General features: G+C 34.9%; 1 protein-coding gene and 2 long non-coding RNA genes across 6 annotated transcripts in view; 2 read left to right on the top strand and 1 right to left on the bottom strand.

Annotated features, from left to right (window-relative positions):
- Positions 1 to 12,152, bottom strand: part of LOC108868621 — a 30,415-nt gene extending 18,263 nt beyond the window's left edge. The window contains exon 1 of the long non-coding RNA XR_007254744.1: positions 11,402 to 12,152. This is a non-coding gene — a long non-coding RNA (uncharacterized LOC108868621). The remainder of the gene's footprint in view (positions 1 to 11,401) is intronic.
- LOC125472829 lies at positions 1,350 to 4,400 on the top strand. Of its 4 annotated transcripts, none has more exons than XR_007254742.1 (3): positions 1,391 to 1,523; positions 2,025 to 3,558; positions 4,077 to 4,400. It is a non-coding gene; the product is annotated as an uncharacterized LOC125472829 (long non-coding RNA). The 4 variants fall into 4 exon arrangements; XR_007254743.1 differs by having other exon boundaries at positions 1,413 to 2,114; positions 2,961 to 3,558; XR_007254741.1 differs by having other exon boundaries at positions 1,421 to 3,256; positions 3,447 to 3,558.
- Positions 7,835 to 15,740, top strand: LOC103966312 (probable LRR receptor-like serine/threonine-protein kinase At3g47570). The gene is made up of 3 exons (XM_009379467.3): positions 7,835 to 8,925; positions 12,155 to 14,877; positions 15,082 to 15,740. The coding sequence occupies exons 2-3, from the start codon at positions 12,159 to 12,161 to the stop codon at positions 15,492 to 15,494; spliced, it is 3,132 nt and encodes a 1,043-aa protein (XP_009377742.1). The 5' UTR covers positions 7,835 to 8,925; positions 12,155 to 12,158; the 3' UTR covers positions 15,495 to 15,740.
- Positions 15,741 to 16,626: the final 886 nt, after the last annotated feature.

Raw genomic sequence — 16,626 nt, 5'->3', positions numbered from 1 at the left:
TATATAAGTCAAATCTCTTATTCCAATCTCCTATTTTTGGATCAGGTCCTCCGATCTGCTAAAAGGCTCTTCAATTTATTCAATTAGTCATCCATGTGTTTGGACACCGGTGATGTTGCCATGCAGAGACAGTGAGTTGTGACAGAGCCAGAGAGTTTCAGGTAATGCCCGCCCAGGCCGCTCAGCGCTTGCCTAGGCCACCCAGATACCCGCCTAGGCCAACCAACGACCGCCTAATTCTTTTCCCGATTTTTCTTCCAATTATGGTTAAATCGCGGCGGCCACCCACTACTTAGGCCAATTTTTAGAACATTGGTGCAAAAGGTTTGGAGTGAAGGGGACGCTCAAGTTAGGAGCATTTTTTCGTTGTAGTTGAAGTTCTAGGATTGATTTTCCACCCCATAAAATCGTTTTTGTATAAAACAAAACAATAAATTTAATATGAAAATTGCTAACATTTCTTACCATATGTTTTATTAGAAAAGAAAATAATGATTTTTTCTGAAGTATCAATAACAATTCTCAAAATATTTAGCATTGTCATAGTAAATTTGCATATAATATCCTTATTATATATGTACATATGTATTTTAAAAAGTTTTGTTTTTTTATACACGTATTAATTATTCGTTAGATTGTATGTTTTTTAAAACTCCAATGTACAATACAAATTTTTTTCACGTTTAAAACACGTTATTTTCACATGTCTTTCAATAATGCATATAAAATTCACATATTTTACCCATATTTTTAACATATTATCAATTAAATAAATATTAAAATTTAAAAAAAAAGGCCGAAATTTTCAGAGTATTATTTTGGTAAAGTTATACACGTGCTTCACATACTATACCTTTTACTAATTATGCTTAACTTTTGACCTTCTTTTTATTTTTACCACTTTAACTTTAATTTTGAGTCCTATTTAAACGTGCCAACTTACCCTCCCACCACAAAAATAAAAAATTATAAGACTATTGAAAAATGCCCCCACCAACTTATTTTTATCCAAAAAAATCTAATGAACGTTTTTTTAATCATAAGGACAATTACAAATTTTATAAAGAAATAGCTTTAACTTATTTACGATATAATTATCGCACTCAAACTAAAATCATTTACGATACCATCATCAGCGCTCTTTTGTTTTTATCATTCTTATTTATAGTAATTCATTAAGCGTTTTTTATTAAATTATATAAAGCCATTTTGATAAAAGTGAAGTTATCAACATAAACGCTTTTTAATTTTCACACAACTTGTTAAATCTTGTTAGTTGTTTTCGTTTAATTTATTAATTTGACTATTAAAATTAAAAAGAGTATAAAAAGTCAGGATAGGTGAACATCATCTAGTCTACCCAATAATAAATAAGAAAAAAAAAATTGAAATTGTTGTATGAATTTTTAATTGAAACTTAAAAGAAAACAAAACATTAGCCCTATTCGATTCTCTGTGTTATTTGTGCTCTCATCTCTCATACAGTAGCAGCCCTTCGTCCGAGTCCTCCCCAGCTATCTTCGGTAAGCATTGGTCCTTTAGCTACTCATTCTTCCTCACTAGCTTTCGCGTATGTAGAAACTGCTGCTTAATTTTGAATTTTTTCCATCTGAAATTTAAATTTCTAGCTGAATGCCCATTCGATTAGCCGTTTTAGGGTTCCTTTTCTGTTCAATTCATGAGTTGTTTCATCTATTTACACAGCCTTTTTAAATCCCACAATTTGTTTTCTGTGATGGGAATTGGGCAAAATCGCAAGCGCCCAGAAGTTGAAAGAGTAATTAGAAATTAAAAAAGGAAAAAAATATGGATTTTTGTGGGTTTTTCTGTTTTTGTACTTATGGGGCAATGAACTGCTTTTCATTGATGATGAACTTGCACATTTTCTTGAAATTACATTCTTTGTTAGTTCGTAATCTGATGAATTGTTTACAAAAGTAAACCACTTTTATTATTTGGCGTAAGTTTCATGATTTGTGAATATAAAAACCCTGCAATTTGATGAAATTGTTGAAATTATGCAGATTTGCATATTGGGTTGGTCTTGAAATTTTCGAATTTGTAGTAGCGTTATCAGTTGATGCAGGAGCATCTAAGGGGCTCTCGAAGCTAAAGTGAGTCCGCTAGCCAGATAGTTGGCTAGGGTTGTAGTTAATTTGGGAGTTTTAGAGCCCGTTTGGTACTTTATTTGAATTCAAGGTTTTAAACTCAAAAAATGTTTATCAAATTCCAACTCAAAAACTTGTTTGGTAAATGGTAAGCCTGTTTTGCGAAGCTTGAATAAAAAATTAACTCAAAAACTAGCCTAAAATCTAAGAACAACAAATGTATGTTAACTTGGTGTCGAGACCAACAACACCAAACTTCGACTGAAAGTAACCGCCGGTGATGTTGCCGTGATTTGTTAATACTTACACTTTTTAGTTGCAATCTTATGAGAAGAATACCTTACTAAGCTTTCATATCTTTGAATTTCTTTGGACATTGCCGACAATTATTTGACTGGTTCACTGCCAAGTGAACTAGGTGATTTGGTACATCTCGCAATGCTAAATATATCAAACAAGTTATCAGTGAAATCTCCACCAGCCTAGGCAGATGTGATAGTTTGGAGCCCTTTTACTTGGAACACAATAAATTTGAAGGATAAATTCCCCACATATATTTCTTTACATCAGTTTTGAGTGCCTAACTGGATTTGGGAGAAGAGACAGGGTGGGGTGGCGCTGTGGTGGACCAGTGGGAGTCGAAAAGAGGGGGAAGAGACAAGGGAGAAGAGAGGGAGGCAATTTAGAAATTTAACATGGATTAATGGTTAAATTTGTAAGAATTGTAAAAGGTATGTTGGCTATTCCACATCGGTGGGGAAGGAAAAAAGAATGAGTTTAAATATGATTACCTCGCTCTGACTAATACCGGGATCTTTTATGACAAAACCCCATACATGATGGATTGTACAGGTAGTAATTACCAAATTGGAAATAATACCATTGTTATTGAAGTGGGGGCCTCGGCCCCGTAGACCTGTTCCAAAAAGGTAGGATAAAATTTCCTTTTTCGTAATTTTCTCTTCCAACAAAATTAAGATTCTACTCCTCTCTATCAGCATTTAGATGTGTAGGTTGCCGGTGCTGGAGTGGAAGACGATGCAGCATCTAGATTCATGACATGTTGGCCGCAGCACAAATCTGTTGCAGCCTCGTGTTGCCGTGTTTTGTCAATTAGGCCCTCATTGTAGTCGCCATGAACATCTTCTGTAAGAAACCCATCAATGAAGATTTGCGCTTTCTTAATCTGTTGCTCAATTTTTGTTTTTAATTAATCTTGTTAAGGGATTAAGCTGACATTCAATTATTGAAGGTCTTTTGATTTTCATTAGATTAAATTACGGGTTTAATTCGTATTTTCTTAATTTGTTCATATGGGTTTGCATTTTCATTCACGAGGCTCTTCGGGAAAGCAAGAGAGAAATGGTTAATGCTACCCTCTGGGTTAAGTTGTATGTTGAAGCTGGATGTCTCAACGCTGACGATGGCATGCAAAATAATATAACCAAGTGTGAGTGCAATTTTATATGTTTTCTTGTGCTTTCTTTCGATTGTTGGTTAGATATTTGAGTGTTGAGACCCTCCTAGGCCCTTATCAGTTTTATATCGACAAAGTTTTATAATGCTATAACAATTATGCTCATTTATTTGTTAAAGCTGTTATCTTTCACAATTTACTAGAAATAATTGGAATGAGTTGATTACTTGATAGTCTTCTTTTTCTTCATTTGAATTCAGTTCTCCGTGAAAAAAAAAAAAATGTGGACATCGGTTAAAGGCCACTGCTCTTACTTACGCTCCTTTATACCACAGCAGTGTGATTATAATTTGATTTTTTGTTTTACAGTTTGTCTACAATTGGCTAATAATTTTTAGCGTTGATTTTACTAATGAGCATGTTTTTCTATCCTTTCTTTTGGTATGATGATGTTCCCCTGCTTTGAGTTTTCCCCATTTCTCATATGTTTTTGGTCTGGACTCCAAACGTGATGGTGAAAGCAAAGAAATTAAAGGAATGCTTGGTTTCAGTGATGTAGATTGGACTCTCCTGCTGTGCAATATCACCAAGGGAGCGGAAGCTTATGAATGTGGTTGTCGGAAAACGAGTGCAATTAGAGACTCGTACCTCAGGGTTTTAGAGGACTAAAGAAGGACAAAGATATGCTGCTTGTGGTTTTTCTTTTCTTGTTTCTTTGCCTCTCTCTCTCTGTCTTCGCTTTGAACTTTGCCTCGTTTATATTAGTACATGACTTAAAGCTTTCAAAATATTGTTTGTGTAGTGTGGAGTTATTTGTACATGACTTTGAACTTTGCCTCGTTTATATTAGTACATGACTTAAAGCTTTCAAATTATTGTTTGTGTGGTGTGGAGCTATTTGTAAAAATCTTGCCGGAAATTTCAACACGGTCGACGGAAAAAAATGTTCCACACCATTTACAAATAAATTCTATCCACGAGTAACAAGCCAAACAATTATATCCAAGGGTTCCTCGAACCAAATCAAATCTTGGTCCACTAAAAGACCATACCTTGCCAATCTATGCGCAATGATAACACATTTGAAATATGAACGGATTAAAAATTAAACATTATGAAATCAGTTACAACAGACGAGGAAGGCTCGGGTCAAACAGCATCATCTCTAACAATAGGCTATATCAATTATAGATTAATCCCCCTCTAGATATAAGGATAATACTTGCACTCTCCTATGGGGATGAGCTCATTTTTCCAATTGCAAATAATGCAAGGTAGGAATTTCATAATCGGAATCATTCAATTTATTAATCTTCATTTGAAGATCATCCCTATCACTTATTTGTTTGATTTTTAATTGAGATGATCTTCAAAAGAAGATTAAGAGATTGAACGGTTTCGATTATGAAAATTTTCGACAAAGATACATTATTTGGAAGTGAAAGAATGAGTTCAACCCTCGGTAGGAATGCAAGCATCAAACTAGATGTATTATGCATATGGAAATGGTGGATGATCTTGAAGGTTTCAGGTCCTCATTACTGTAGGTAATTCCCATATGTAAGTTCCGAATATAACTTTGTGCGTTATCTTATATCTTATATCTTGGACTTGGAGTCATTATACGCGTGATCAACAAAGTCTCTAAACTTTTGAGAAATGACTCAGGATTAAACATTTAAATTTTTGAGGAACGACAATTTCTTAGTAAGTAGGGAAAAGACTTCAAAGTCAACACGTCAATTAGTTCAGCTAATATGAAATCTCAAAATTTCAATTTCCACAATGTGACTTAATTAAAGTTTGAATCATCGGTTTTTACATATATTTTCTCAAGTTTCAGGTCCTCAGGATACCCTCGACTATTTCTTTTGTTTAGTATTTACCAATTCAACAGTGTCCAACCACTTAGGACTATGGTCTAGTGACATTCCTCTTCATTTTTAAGTGTGAGGTCTTATGTTCGATTCTAGCCAAAATCGAATTTGAACCACTTTATTGCTAGCTCATTATGAGGCTTAGCCCACTTCCTTTCCCTTAGTGTAAATAATATTATGTGTTCAAAAAAAAGAAACAAAATCAACAATATCCTTTACACGATTCCCATTTTCTGAACAACGAATGACAAGAATTTAAACTTTTGCATATATTTTAATTTGAGCAAAAAACTTACATGACAGAGCATTATTAATTTGAAATACTGCACACAGTAGCGTCCCAAATCAAGTAATATATCTCATAGATATTAGGATGGGAAAGGCACCCAAGAGCACTAAGGTAGTGGCCTAGTGGGGTGTGAGTGCAGCGACCCATTGTCTCCGCTTTCTTCCACTTCGCTATGTTTTTCCACTTGCCCCTGCCGCAAGTGCTGCATACCAAACCACACTTTACCAAGAAAAACATGAACATGAATTCATAATTAATGGAGAATAAGTGACTAATTTTATTATGCATTCACTTCCACTACTTCTCATGAAAATTTCCGAGTTGATGATTGCTTTATTCCAAGTCCTCGGCCGCCCCTTTTTGAATATGGCTCGCTTAGTGCTAGACTTGGATTGGGTTGGTTAACTCGTAAAACTCAAGGTAAATTAAGGGAAAAGTCTTTTCTCTTACAAGAGGTTTTTTGTTCGAATCTCAAAAGTGACTTAGCTAGTAAAAAAATATATCACATTTGTTTGAAAAACTTATGGTGAACTACTAAAAAGGTACTTCAGGCACATGACTTATTTTGGATGGAAAATTTAAAGGAATTAGAGTGAGATGACAAATTAATGATTTTCAAAACTTAATAGAGTAATGCTACACGTATCACATTTTGCATACCATCTATCTAATATAGGTAGGACCCAGCAATCATGTGTTAGGATTTTTGCTCGTCAAAGTTAATGTCCTATTTTATTTAGGATTGTATTAGGGAAATTAATGGTGCACCGATTCTTCTCCTAAAAGGACTAGGGAATAATCAAAGTTTCCTTGTACAATTAGATTGGAAATCCTAGAAGATATCTTGGAAAAGGAAAGAAAGTGTACTTTCATATTGCATATAGAACAGGAAACTTAATATAAAAAAAGGGGCATGTAAACCACACCTTATATTTATAAACAGGGTGCGGCAACCACTGGAAAGCCAAAAACAGCCGACGGCATAGGAGAGAAAAGCTAGAAATGGCCGCTGGTAAAGGAGAGAAAGCTAGAAATAGCCGCTGGTAAGGGAAAGAAAAGCTAGAAACAGCTGCTGGCAACTGAGAAAAGCTAGAAAAGGGGAAAAAAGAGAGAATGGCTGGAAAGAGAGAGATTAGTTCTAGGTTTGCAAAAGTATTGTATACTCTATTATTAATACAAAAAAAAAAAATCGTGATTTCTCTACCCAGGAAAGTAGGCAAAAGTTTTGCCGAACCAATATAAATCTTATGTGTTTCTAGTTTACTTTATTTTGCTAAGTTTTAGTGTATTGCCAGATACATGAAAGAGTAAGATCTAGAGGGAGTCAGAATTTTAACATTATGTGGATCTCATCTTTATCAGAGAGGTGGTACAAATATGATATGATAAATATGATAAAAATAATATTTTTAAACTTAATACAACAAATCACTTAAAATTTTAATTCATATAACAAATTAAAAAAGACGTATAAGTTTTTATCACATTTCAAATAAGTTCTTATTTATTTGAGATACCATACATAGTTATATTTCAGATACCGCCAAGTGCTTCTCTTTGGCAGGCAACAATCTTATCCTCTTTCTTATTTTCAATTCAAAATTTTAGTAAGCTGCGAATGTGACCCGTGGTCATCTGCTTTCTTCTACAATGTGCAGGGGAGACTTCCAATCTCATAATTCCAAAGTGTTAACTTATCTCAATTGCCACGAGTTTAATGGGTAGTTATTGGGTTGTAACTCTGCCATTTTTCTACATATTACATATATATTGCTGGTTTGGTGTCTAGAATTTATTGAATTATATACTTATTACAAAATTTAAAGTACATTGAAAAGAATTGTATTTCAAAAGGACAAAATTAGTACCGGAGAAAAAGTGGGTGCAACTGGTTTATTAGTACCAAACAATGTCATTTTTATCTCCATTAATTATCACCCTAGACCTAATAAGTTGTGTATTATGTTCGGTCTGACTCTTCCATTTTTTTTCCTAAATATAAGACAGGCGGCAAAGGAAAAGATGTTTGCCACTTAGTAATACTCTTTAATGATATTTCTTGTACAAAGTCTTAAATTCGAATCTCACGAGTGACAAGTTAGCAACCAATTATTCTCCCTTTCTTAGTGTGTAAATAAATTGTTGTATATAAAATAAAATAAAAATTGAGAGAAATGATAGTTTTAGTAGGTTAAATTGTTCAATATTCAAGGGAGAGGAAGATCGAACTTGCATCAAGGTGTTTAAGTATTATTACTATCCGCCAGTGAATTTAAGAGAAAATGTGAGTGGATTTGACCCCAACAATAACATTTTTCTCTCCACTAATTACCATTGATTACCGCTCTTGGTTTTTCTTACTCACCTTACTCTGCCCTAATATATCTCTCTCTCTCTGTTAAAAGGACTAGAAACAGTAGTGGAGAAAAAGTGAGAGCATTTGGTGTATTAGTACCAAACAATGTCATATTCGTCTCCACTAATTATCACTCTAGATCCCATATATTGTGGGCATACGTTGATCTAACTCTTCCATTATTCCTTTAAGTATAAGACACGGCGGTAATGGAAAAGGTGTTTGTCACTTAGTAATATTGTTCAGTGATATTTTTCTTATAAAATGTCTTAGGCTCAAATTTTAGGAGTAACGAGCTCACGACCAATTTATTCACTCCCCTTTAGTGTGTAAATATATTGTTGTTTTTTTTTTTCAACAAACGATAGCATTAATGAATTAAATTGTTAAATATTAGAGGAAGAAGGGAATCGGTAGAGATCGAACTCGTACAATGACGCATAGACATTATTGTCTTCTAACACTGAAATTAAGGGAGAATGTGAGTGCACTTGACCGCGCCAATGACAATTTTCACTCCACTAATTATCGATTACCACTCTTGCTTTTGCTTCCTCTCCTTACTCTGCCCTCGTATTTAAACCCCATCTCTCCTTGTCTCTACGTATTCTTTTGCTTTCCCTCTCCAGTTGATGGTTCACAAAACCACCCACACCTCCATTTCTAGTTTTTGCCTTCAAAACCTTTTATTCTCCTTCAAAATTTATCAATCTTTTTTTTTTTTTTTTCCTGTAGAACTGCAATTAATTGTGACGAAGAGGCAACAATTATGTCACCATCCCCTTATTCGTAACCGCACGGTGAGTAAAGCGATTAGTGACGGGGTAGGCACCCAAAAACGTTTAAGTGTAGCGGCCGAAGGTCACAAAAACAAAAAGGTGACTACTGCTTGTTTTGTGTTTGTTTTGTTTGTTTGATATTTTTGTTTTGTATGTTTGATATTTTTGTTTTGTATGTATGATTTGGAAGAACTTCGGAAGACATGTTGAGTGCTCTTTCATGATATTGTTTAAACGATTTTCATGATGCCATTCAACACGTAATCCGCCTCTCTTTCATATACATTAAGCTTCAACTTTATATGAATCTTATGAATCATTTTTGTGAGTAATTAAATAAAATATGATTCTTTCTGAGAAAATGAGGTCCCCAAATCAATGGAGATTACCAAATATGAAGACTTGATATAAGTTTAAGATAAAAGGTATGAATTGAGTTGTACAAATATAACTAATACATGCGTCTCCACCTGTTGGTTAAGATTGTCATAACAAAGTTTATCCAGTATATTAAGACAAAAACAAAACACTCTAACAGATAATTTCTAGCATAATATTTATGTAGAGAAAGTTACCGAAAGGCCGATTTTATAGGTTTTGCTTGCTTTTAGCAACCCAACAACAAAAAAAGAATCATTGTCCAGAGCCAAAAACTCAATAAAAACGCAAGGAATGAATAACCCATTAAGAAAAAAAATAACAAAGAAAGCCATTAGGTTACCATAGTTAAGCGTTCTCATTTGCCTTGAAATGGGGTACCACCTTAGACACAAGGCCGACCCAGAAAATATTTTATGGGTGGGCTAGCTAAAAAAATTTTCCTAAAATCAAAATTTTTTTTTTTAACATTTTTTTGGTTTTTGCCACATTCGTATTCTATGCAAAAATTTAAGTTTAACTTTTGTATTTATATACTTAAAATTTTCCTGGCAGGAATTCAATAATCTTCGCAATTACAAACTAACAAAATTACAATGAATTATCAAATTTCACATATATTTAGATACAGGGAGTTTTAACGAAAAACCCGCGGTACTGTTCACTTTAACGAAAAATCACATTTTACACTAAAAAGTCAATCCTGGTACTATTCACTTTACCCTTTATTTTATTCTTATCATTAAAACTTAAAGTTTCAAGCCTTTTTCATTAATTTTCCTTTAGATTTAAACACAAGAAGAAGATGGAAAACTTGCTATCTCAATTACAATCACACAACTAGATCACAAAGCAAAACACTGAAAGTAGAAGTAAAGATAATATTAAAAAATTGGTTAAAACTAATATAAACCCCACTATATCAAAATAGAATAATCTTGAACAAAATGACATCACAATTTTCATGGTAATTTTTATATTTTTAGTTGTGCTAAATATTCATTGGGCTAGTTTCATTAAAAATAATTCTTCTTACACATTTTTTTGTCTATTATATCTACACACTAAAGTTTATATACATATTGCTACAAAACCTCCCTGAGCTACAGCTCACCGTAGCCCTTAGTGTGGCTACACCATTGCTTAGACACATATCCAAACTAGAGACAACGGCTCGTATTCCACCAATGCACTGACTTATTAAACACAAAATACACAGCCCCTAGATCCCGTATTACAATTTGGATTTTTCTTACGCTTGCACACAATACAAAAGTAGTACAGTTATTTAAAACAATTACTATGTCTTATTAATTTTTACGCTAATCATACATAAATCACATACATACTCCAAAAACAAAAAACCAAAAAAATGCTGCAAAGGGGAAATTAGAAAATCATATTGAAAACCCCCACCGAAGCACATTAATAATATCACTAATGAATGTGATTCGAGAAACAAACCTTGTTCGAGTGCGACCGATCAGATCTCGCCCTTGCATCGCTGGTTACAACACATCACTTTGTACACAAGATCGCCCCAAAAAAATTTGATAAGTTACCTACTTAATAGATTAATGTAGACAAAAAAATTTGATACATTTTTCTTTTCAAATATGAATTTGGCGTATTTTAATCTAAGAATTGTACAAAGCATACTAAAAAACTACTAAGCTCAGATAAAGGAAAAAATTTCTCCAAAACCCAGAAAGTTAAGGGAAAAAATCGACAAAATGATGAAAAATTTACTAAAACCCAATTCTATTTTTTACAAGATGCTAACTTTGTAAGAAACCAGAGACAAAATGACTTACACTTTTGAGGACTACTACAAGTCTGGGACTTCCCCCCTTTATTTATCATCATTTTCTCATCCAAAACCAATTTTAGAAAACAAACAGTCTGTAAAATTCAAATTCAACCTCATCACAAACAGTTTGTCAACACCCTCAATCCCCTAAAATCCCACCATATTTTCAGACCGACTCTACAAATTCAAAAACCCTCCACATGCAATCACTAAAACCGATTAAATTGGTTCGAAAGAACCGGTTCTCACAACCACTTCAAAAATCAGCAAAAACAAAATCCGGAAATTGAGAGCTGTTCCTCAAAACATTAACTCCCAAAGTTTCAAATTGTTCTGAGCCGATAAACCATTCCAGAACACTAAGAATCACAGATCGGAGGTACTTACTCGTCATAGGATTTAACCAAACCCGAATTGAACCATCAAGGAGAGAGCAACGGCGAGGAATTTTCGAAAGAGAGAGGGGGGGCTTTTAGAGAGGAACCAAAAACACCAATCGAGGGCCTTTTTTTTGTTGGTTGGTCGTTGTCGCCAGCTGAGTCGAGGAGAAGAGTGAGAAGGGAGAACGAAGAAACAGAAAATATAAAATAAATACAGTACATATATGATGGGTATAACTATGTCAGGACATAATAGGAATAAGAGCAAAACTGGGAGGGTAATATCGGTAGAAAACTGGGAGGGTAATTTCAAAAGATTTCAGCTTTAGTGTATATTAAATTTCCCTTTCAAGATTTTCTCTTTTTTTTCTTTTACCGAGCACTACAAATTAAGCAGCAGTTCATGATTTGGGCAAAAGTAGAAACCAATGGAAGTGAGACTTCAACTGTCAAAAGATATTCTTTATAAACTTTTCTTTCTAAATATTACTTGTGAGCGATCGCATCGATCAGACTCTTGTGTGGCCAAAAGATTAATGTTGAATTGACAAGGTTCCCCTCCCATTTGAAAAATCTCCTCCATTCCTTGTAAGATGTACGGCATGACGGAGCTCTATTATTTTTTGTCGTTACAGTTGCCATCTCATTTTTGGTAAAAATATTGAATCAGGTTTTTCTTCTATGTGGTCGCATTTCTTCTCCTTTATGCATTTGTGCAAATTCAATATCGTTAATTAACCTGTTTTTCTCTCTGTCTTAGAACAATGATGGAGCATTCACGTACCAACCGTAAGCTGGTTTTGTTCAAATTCCTGCATGGGTTCATTCTTTTATGCATGAGCACATGCCTCGAATCTACAGCACTTCGCAGCCTTACTCTGCTTGGAAATGAATCTGATCGCTTGGCTCTTCTAGACTTGAAGAAAAGAATAACAGTTGATCCTTTCAATGTCATGAGCTCGTGGAATCATTCCATCCATTTCTGCAATTGGGTTGGAGTTTCATGCCACCGTTCCACCAAAAGAGTCTTGATGTTGAACCTGAAATCAAAAAAGTTGGTAGGCTCCATTTCACCTTCCGTTGGAAATCTTACTTATCTTACTGGAATCAATTTGAGAGACAACAAGTTTCATGGGGAAATTCCTCCAGAAATGGGTCGTCTACAAAGCCTACAATATCTCAACCTCTCTCATAATTCCTTTGGTGGGAAAATTCCAACTAATTTGTCGCAATGCATACAACTAAAATTGCTTAATCTACAAGCCAATCGGATGATGGGGTCCATTCCAAACCAACTCAGTTCATTGTTGAATTTGAAATATCTACGGCTTGATGGTAACAATCTCACTGGAACTATCCCACCTTGGATAGGAAACTTTTCTTTGTTGAGTAGTCTAATACTTGGCAAGAACAATTTTCAAGGAAGCATACCCAATGAGCTTGGGCATATAACAGGCTTGGAGGAGTTCGTAGTGCAGATGAATGATCTATCTGGTATGATCCCATCCCCAATCTATAATATTTCTTCCATATCCACTTTTAGTGTTGCTGTCAACCAGTTGCATGGAGAGCTACCACCAAATCTCGGCACTATGCTTCCTAATCTCGTACAACTTTACTGTGCTGTGAACAAATTCACAGGAAATATTCCTACGTCATTGTCAAATGCGTCAAGACTTCAGATGCTTGAACTTTCTCAAAATGGCTTCTCTGGGACAGTCCCTGGTGAGAGTCTAGGAAACTTGCGTAGCTTAGTTTGGCTAAACATTTATGGCAATCAGTTAGGAAATAGAAGAGTTGGTGACTTGAATTTTCTTAGTTTCTTGGCTAATTGCACTAGTTTGGAGCATTTGAGTCTTTTCTATAATAATTTTGGAGGAGAACTTCCGGGATTCATAGCCAACCTTTCGACCCAACTTACTGTTCTTAATCTGGGGGAAAATTTTATACATGGAAACCTTCCTAAGGGAACTGGAAACCTTATAAGCCTGACTGCTTTAGTATTAGAATATAACCATTTGAGTGGCAGTGTCCCGCATGAAATTGGGAAACTAGAGAAGTTAAAGGAATTGTATTTGGATGGTAACCAATTTTCTGGGTCAATCCCGTCATCTTTTGGGAACATGACTTCATTGTTATACTTGTACATGGACTCAAACAAGTTTGAGGGCAGTATACCTCCAAGTCTTGGAAACTGCCGATACCTATTAGATCTTAACCTTTCCAGTAACAACCTTACGGGCACCATACCTAAAATGCTTATGGAGCTTTCAACCCTTTCAAGTTCTCTAGACCTGTCTGACAATTATTTGACTGGTCCGATGCCCTTTGAGGTGGGTGATTTAGTGCATCTCACAGAGCTAAATTTATTAAGAAACAATTTATTAGGTGAAATCCCGAGCACCCTCGGCAGTTGTACTAGTTTGGAGCGCTTGTGTTTGCAAGGTAATAAGTTTGAAGGAACAATTCCTCAATCTCTTGCGAATTTGAAAGGCTTGGAAAAACTTGATATTTCAAGCAACAACTTGTCTGGGCCAATTCCTAAATTCATAGGCAGGCTTGGTGCTCTCAAGTATCTCAATCTTTCGTATAATGATTTTGAGGGCGAGCTGCCTAAAGATGGTATTTTTGCAAATGTTAGTGGTGTTTCTGTTCTTGGAAATCATAGGCTCTGTGGTGGCATCCCACAATTACATCTACCTTCATGCCCCCCAAAAAAACACCATTCATCTCATGGACTACATTCCCCAAAAGTAGTCATCCCCATAGCCTGTGTACTTGGAATCATAATTGCTCTATCATGCTTTTGTGGTGCTTGTTCAATGCTGAAAAGGTCAAAAGATAGACTTGCAACTTCATGTTCTTATAAGGATTGGAAATCAAGTGTCTCCTACTCACAACTCGTTGAATCAACTAATGGGTTTTCTGCAGATAATCTTATTGGTTTGGGAAGTTTTGGTTCTGTTTATAAAGGGGTAATTCCTAGTGATGGAACAATAGTTGCTGTTAAGGTACTAAACCTTCAACAACAAGGAGCTTCCAAGAGTTTCATAGATGAATGCAAAGCTTTAAGGAGTATAAGGCACCGTAATCTTCTCAAGATCATAACTGCATGCTCGAGCATTGATAACCAGGGCAAGGACTTCAAAAGTCTAGTTTTCGAGTTCATGGAAAATGGAAGTCTAGACTCAATGTTGTATCCAAGATATGAGGAGGAATCTCCAAGTAAAAGAATGAGTTTTATGCAAAGATTGAACATCGCCATTGATGTTGCTTCTGCGTTAGATTATCTTCACCACCATTGTGAAACAGCCATTGTTCATTGTGATCTAAAGCCGAGCAACGTACTTCTTGATGAAGATATGGTAGCCCATGTTGGGGATTTTGGTTTGGCAAGGTTCCTCTTCGAAACATCAAATGATCCCTCCTTTAGTCAAACAATGTCATCTCAGCTAAAGGGTTCTATAGGTTACATTCCTCCAGGTATGAGTTTTTGTCATTCTAACTTCCTTTTTATGTTCTTAGTAATTTATTACAAAAAAAAAAAAAAACAACTAATTAATCTCTATTTATGAAAAATACATTACTGCCTCTTTTTTTGTTGGAACATAAGTAACATATAAATATAAAGAATTTATTGTTCTAATAGTCAATTGCATATGACATATTGTATGTATGTCCTGGCAGAGTACGGCACAGGAGGCCAAGTTTCCATACTTGGAGATGTTTACAGCTATGGAATACTATTGCTGGAAATGTTCACAGGAAAAAGACCTACCAGTGACATGTTTAAAGGCGATCTAAGCATTTACCAATTTGTAGCCATGGCTTTGCCTGACCATGTCATGGACATTGTTGACCATTCAATTATCCTTGACCTCGAAACAGATGGTGATGTCAACAATGACATAGTGCGAGAACGAACTCCATCCAGACGTAACAATGGTGGCCCGATGAAAGCAAAGAAATTAAAGGAATGCTTGGTTTCAGTGATGCAGATAGGACTCTCTTGCTGTGCAATGTCACCAAGGGAGCGGATGCTGATGGACACGGTTGTCAGAAAAATGAGTGCAATCAGAGACTCGTACCTCAAGGTTTAGGAAGACTTGAGAACGACAAAGCATGCTGCTCAAAGGAGAAAGGACATGATCACTCATCAATAATATTTTCCTCTCTCTACTCACCAAAATTTTCTTTCTAGTTTTACTTTCTTTCTCTTGCTATTGCTTGGAATTTTGTCTCGTTGATGTTTGTGGTGTGTTTTACTTATATGACTTGAAGCTTTCGAATTTTAATTTGTGTGGTGCTTTTTAGAATTTTAATGGTTAGTGGTTTTGGGGGATCAATTTTTTTTTATGATCTTTGTTGAATGGCAAACTCTGCAAAAAGTAGTCATAAACTGCTATCATCTTTGATAGAATTTGCAAACGGTGTTAGGAGTGTGAAAGAGAAGGTGGATAGTAACAACACTGCTAGTTACATTTTTCTTTAATCTTGGTATTTGTTGTTATCGGAGCTCTAAAAATGTTATTTTCCCATATTCATAAGTGAAAACATAAAATAATTAACAAAAAAAAATAAAAAGGTGAAAACATAAAACAAATTTTCACTTGTAAAAGAGAGAAGCAGGAAGTTGCGTGATGGTGAGAGCTTAACATTAAGTTCTTTCTCTCACTCATCTTCCTCTCTTATCTCATCCGATCCTCTCTTCTTTCTCTTTCCTTCAAAAATCTCTTACTTTTTTTTCCTTCTCTCCTCTTTCTCCCTCTCCTGCGACCCCTTCTTTTTAGATCTCTTTGTCTAGTTTAAGTCGTAAGATTTAAAATTTTTAAATTGCAAACCAATCAAGTTTTTGATTCTTAAAGAAAATTGTTTTCAAGAAATGTTCTTAAGAAATGTTTTGAGGAATGATAAAAATTTTCAAATAGGATACCAACTAATTAATCTCTATTATAAATGTTTTGAGGAATGATAAAAATTGCAAACCAACTAATTAATCTCTATTTATGAAAAATATGCGACTACCTCTTTTTTCTTGGAAAATAAGTTACGTAAAAATCTGAACAAGATATTGTTCTAATAGTCAACTACATACAACATCTTATTGTATGTATGTCTTGCTAGAATACGGCAAGGGAGGCCAAGTTTCCATACCTGGAGATGTTTAAAGCGATTCGATACTGTTGCTGGAAATGTTCATAGGAAAAAAAAACCTACTAATGACATGTTCAA

This window comes from the organism of the source record quoted next, unplaced genomic scaffold, assembly GCF_019419815.1.
Source record: "Pyrus x bretschneideri cultivar Hongxiangsu unplaced genomic scaffold, Pyrus_bretschneideri_v1 Contig11, whole genome shotgun sequence".
NCBI classification, from domain to species: Eukaryota; Viridiplantae; Streptophyta; class Magnoliopsida; order Rosales; family Rosaceae; genus Pyrus; species Pyrus x bretschneideri.
This window is presented reverse-complemented; position numbering and strand designations above follow the sequence as displayed.

What these genes read in the sequence shown, in the direction of transcription:
- LOC103966312 (XM_009379467.3), top strand. Translation starts at nt 12,159, where the DNA reads ATGATGGAGCATTCACGTACCAACCGTAAGCTGGTTTTGTTCAAATTC. An exon ending in TATAGGTTACATTCCTCCAG is followed by an intron (nt 14,878 to 15,081) that starts GTATGAGTTTTT and finishes ATGTCCTGGCAG; the next exon opens with AGTACGGCACAGGAGGCCAA.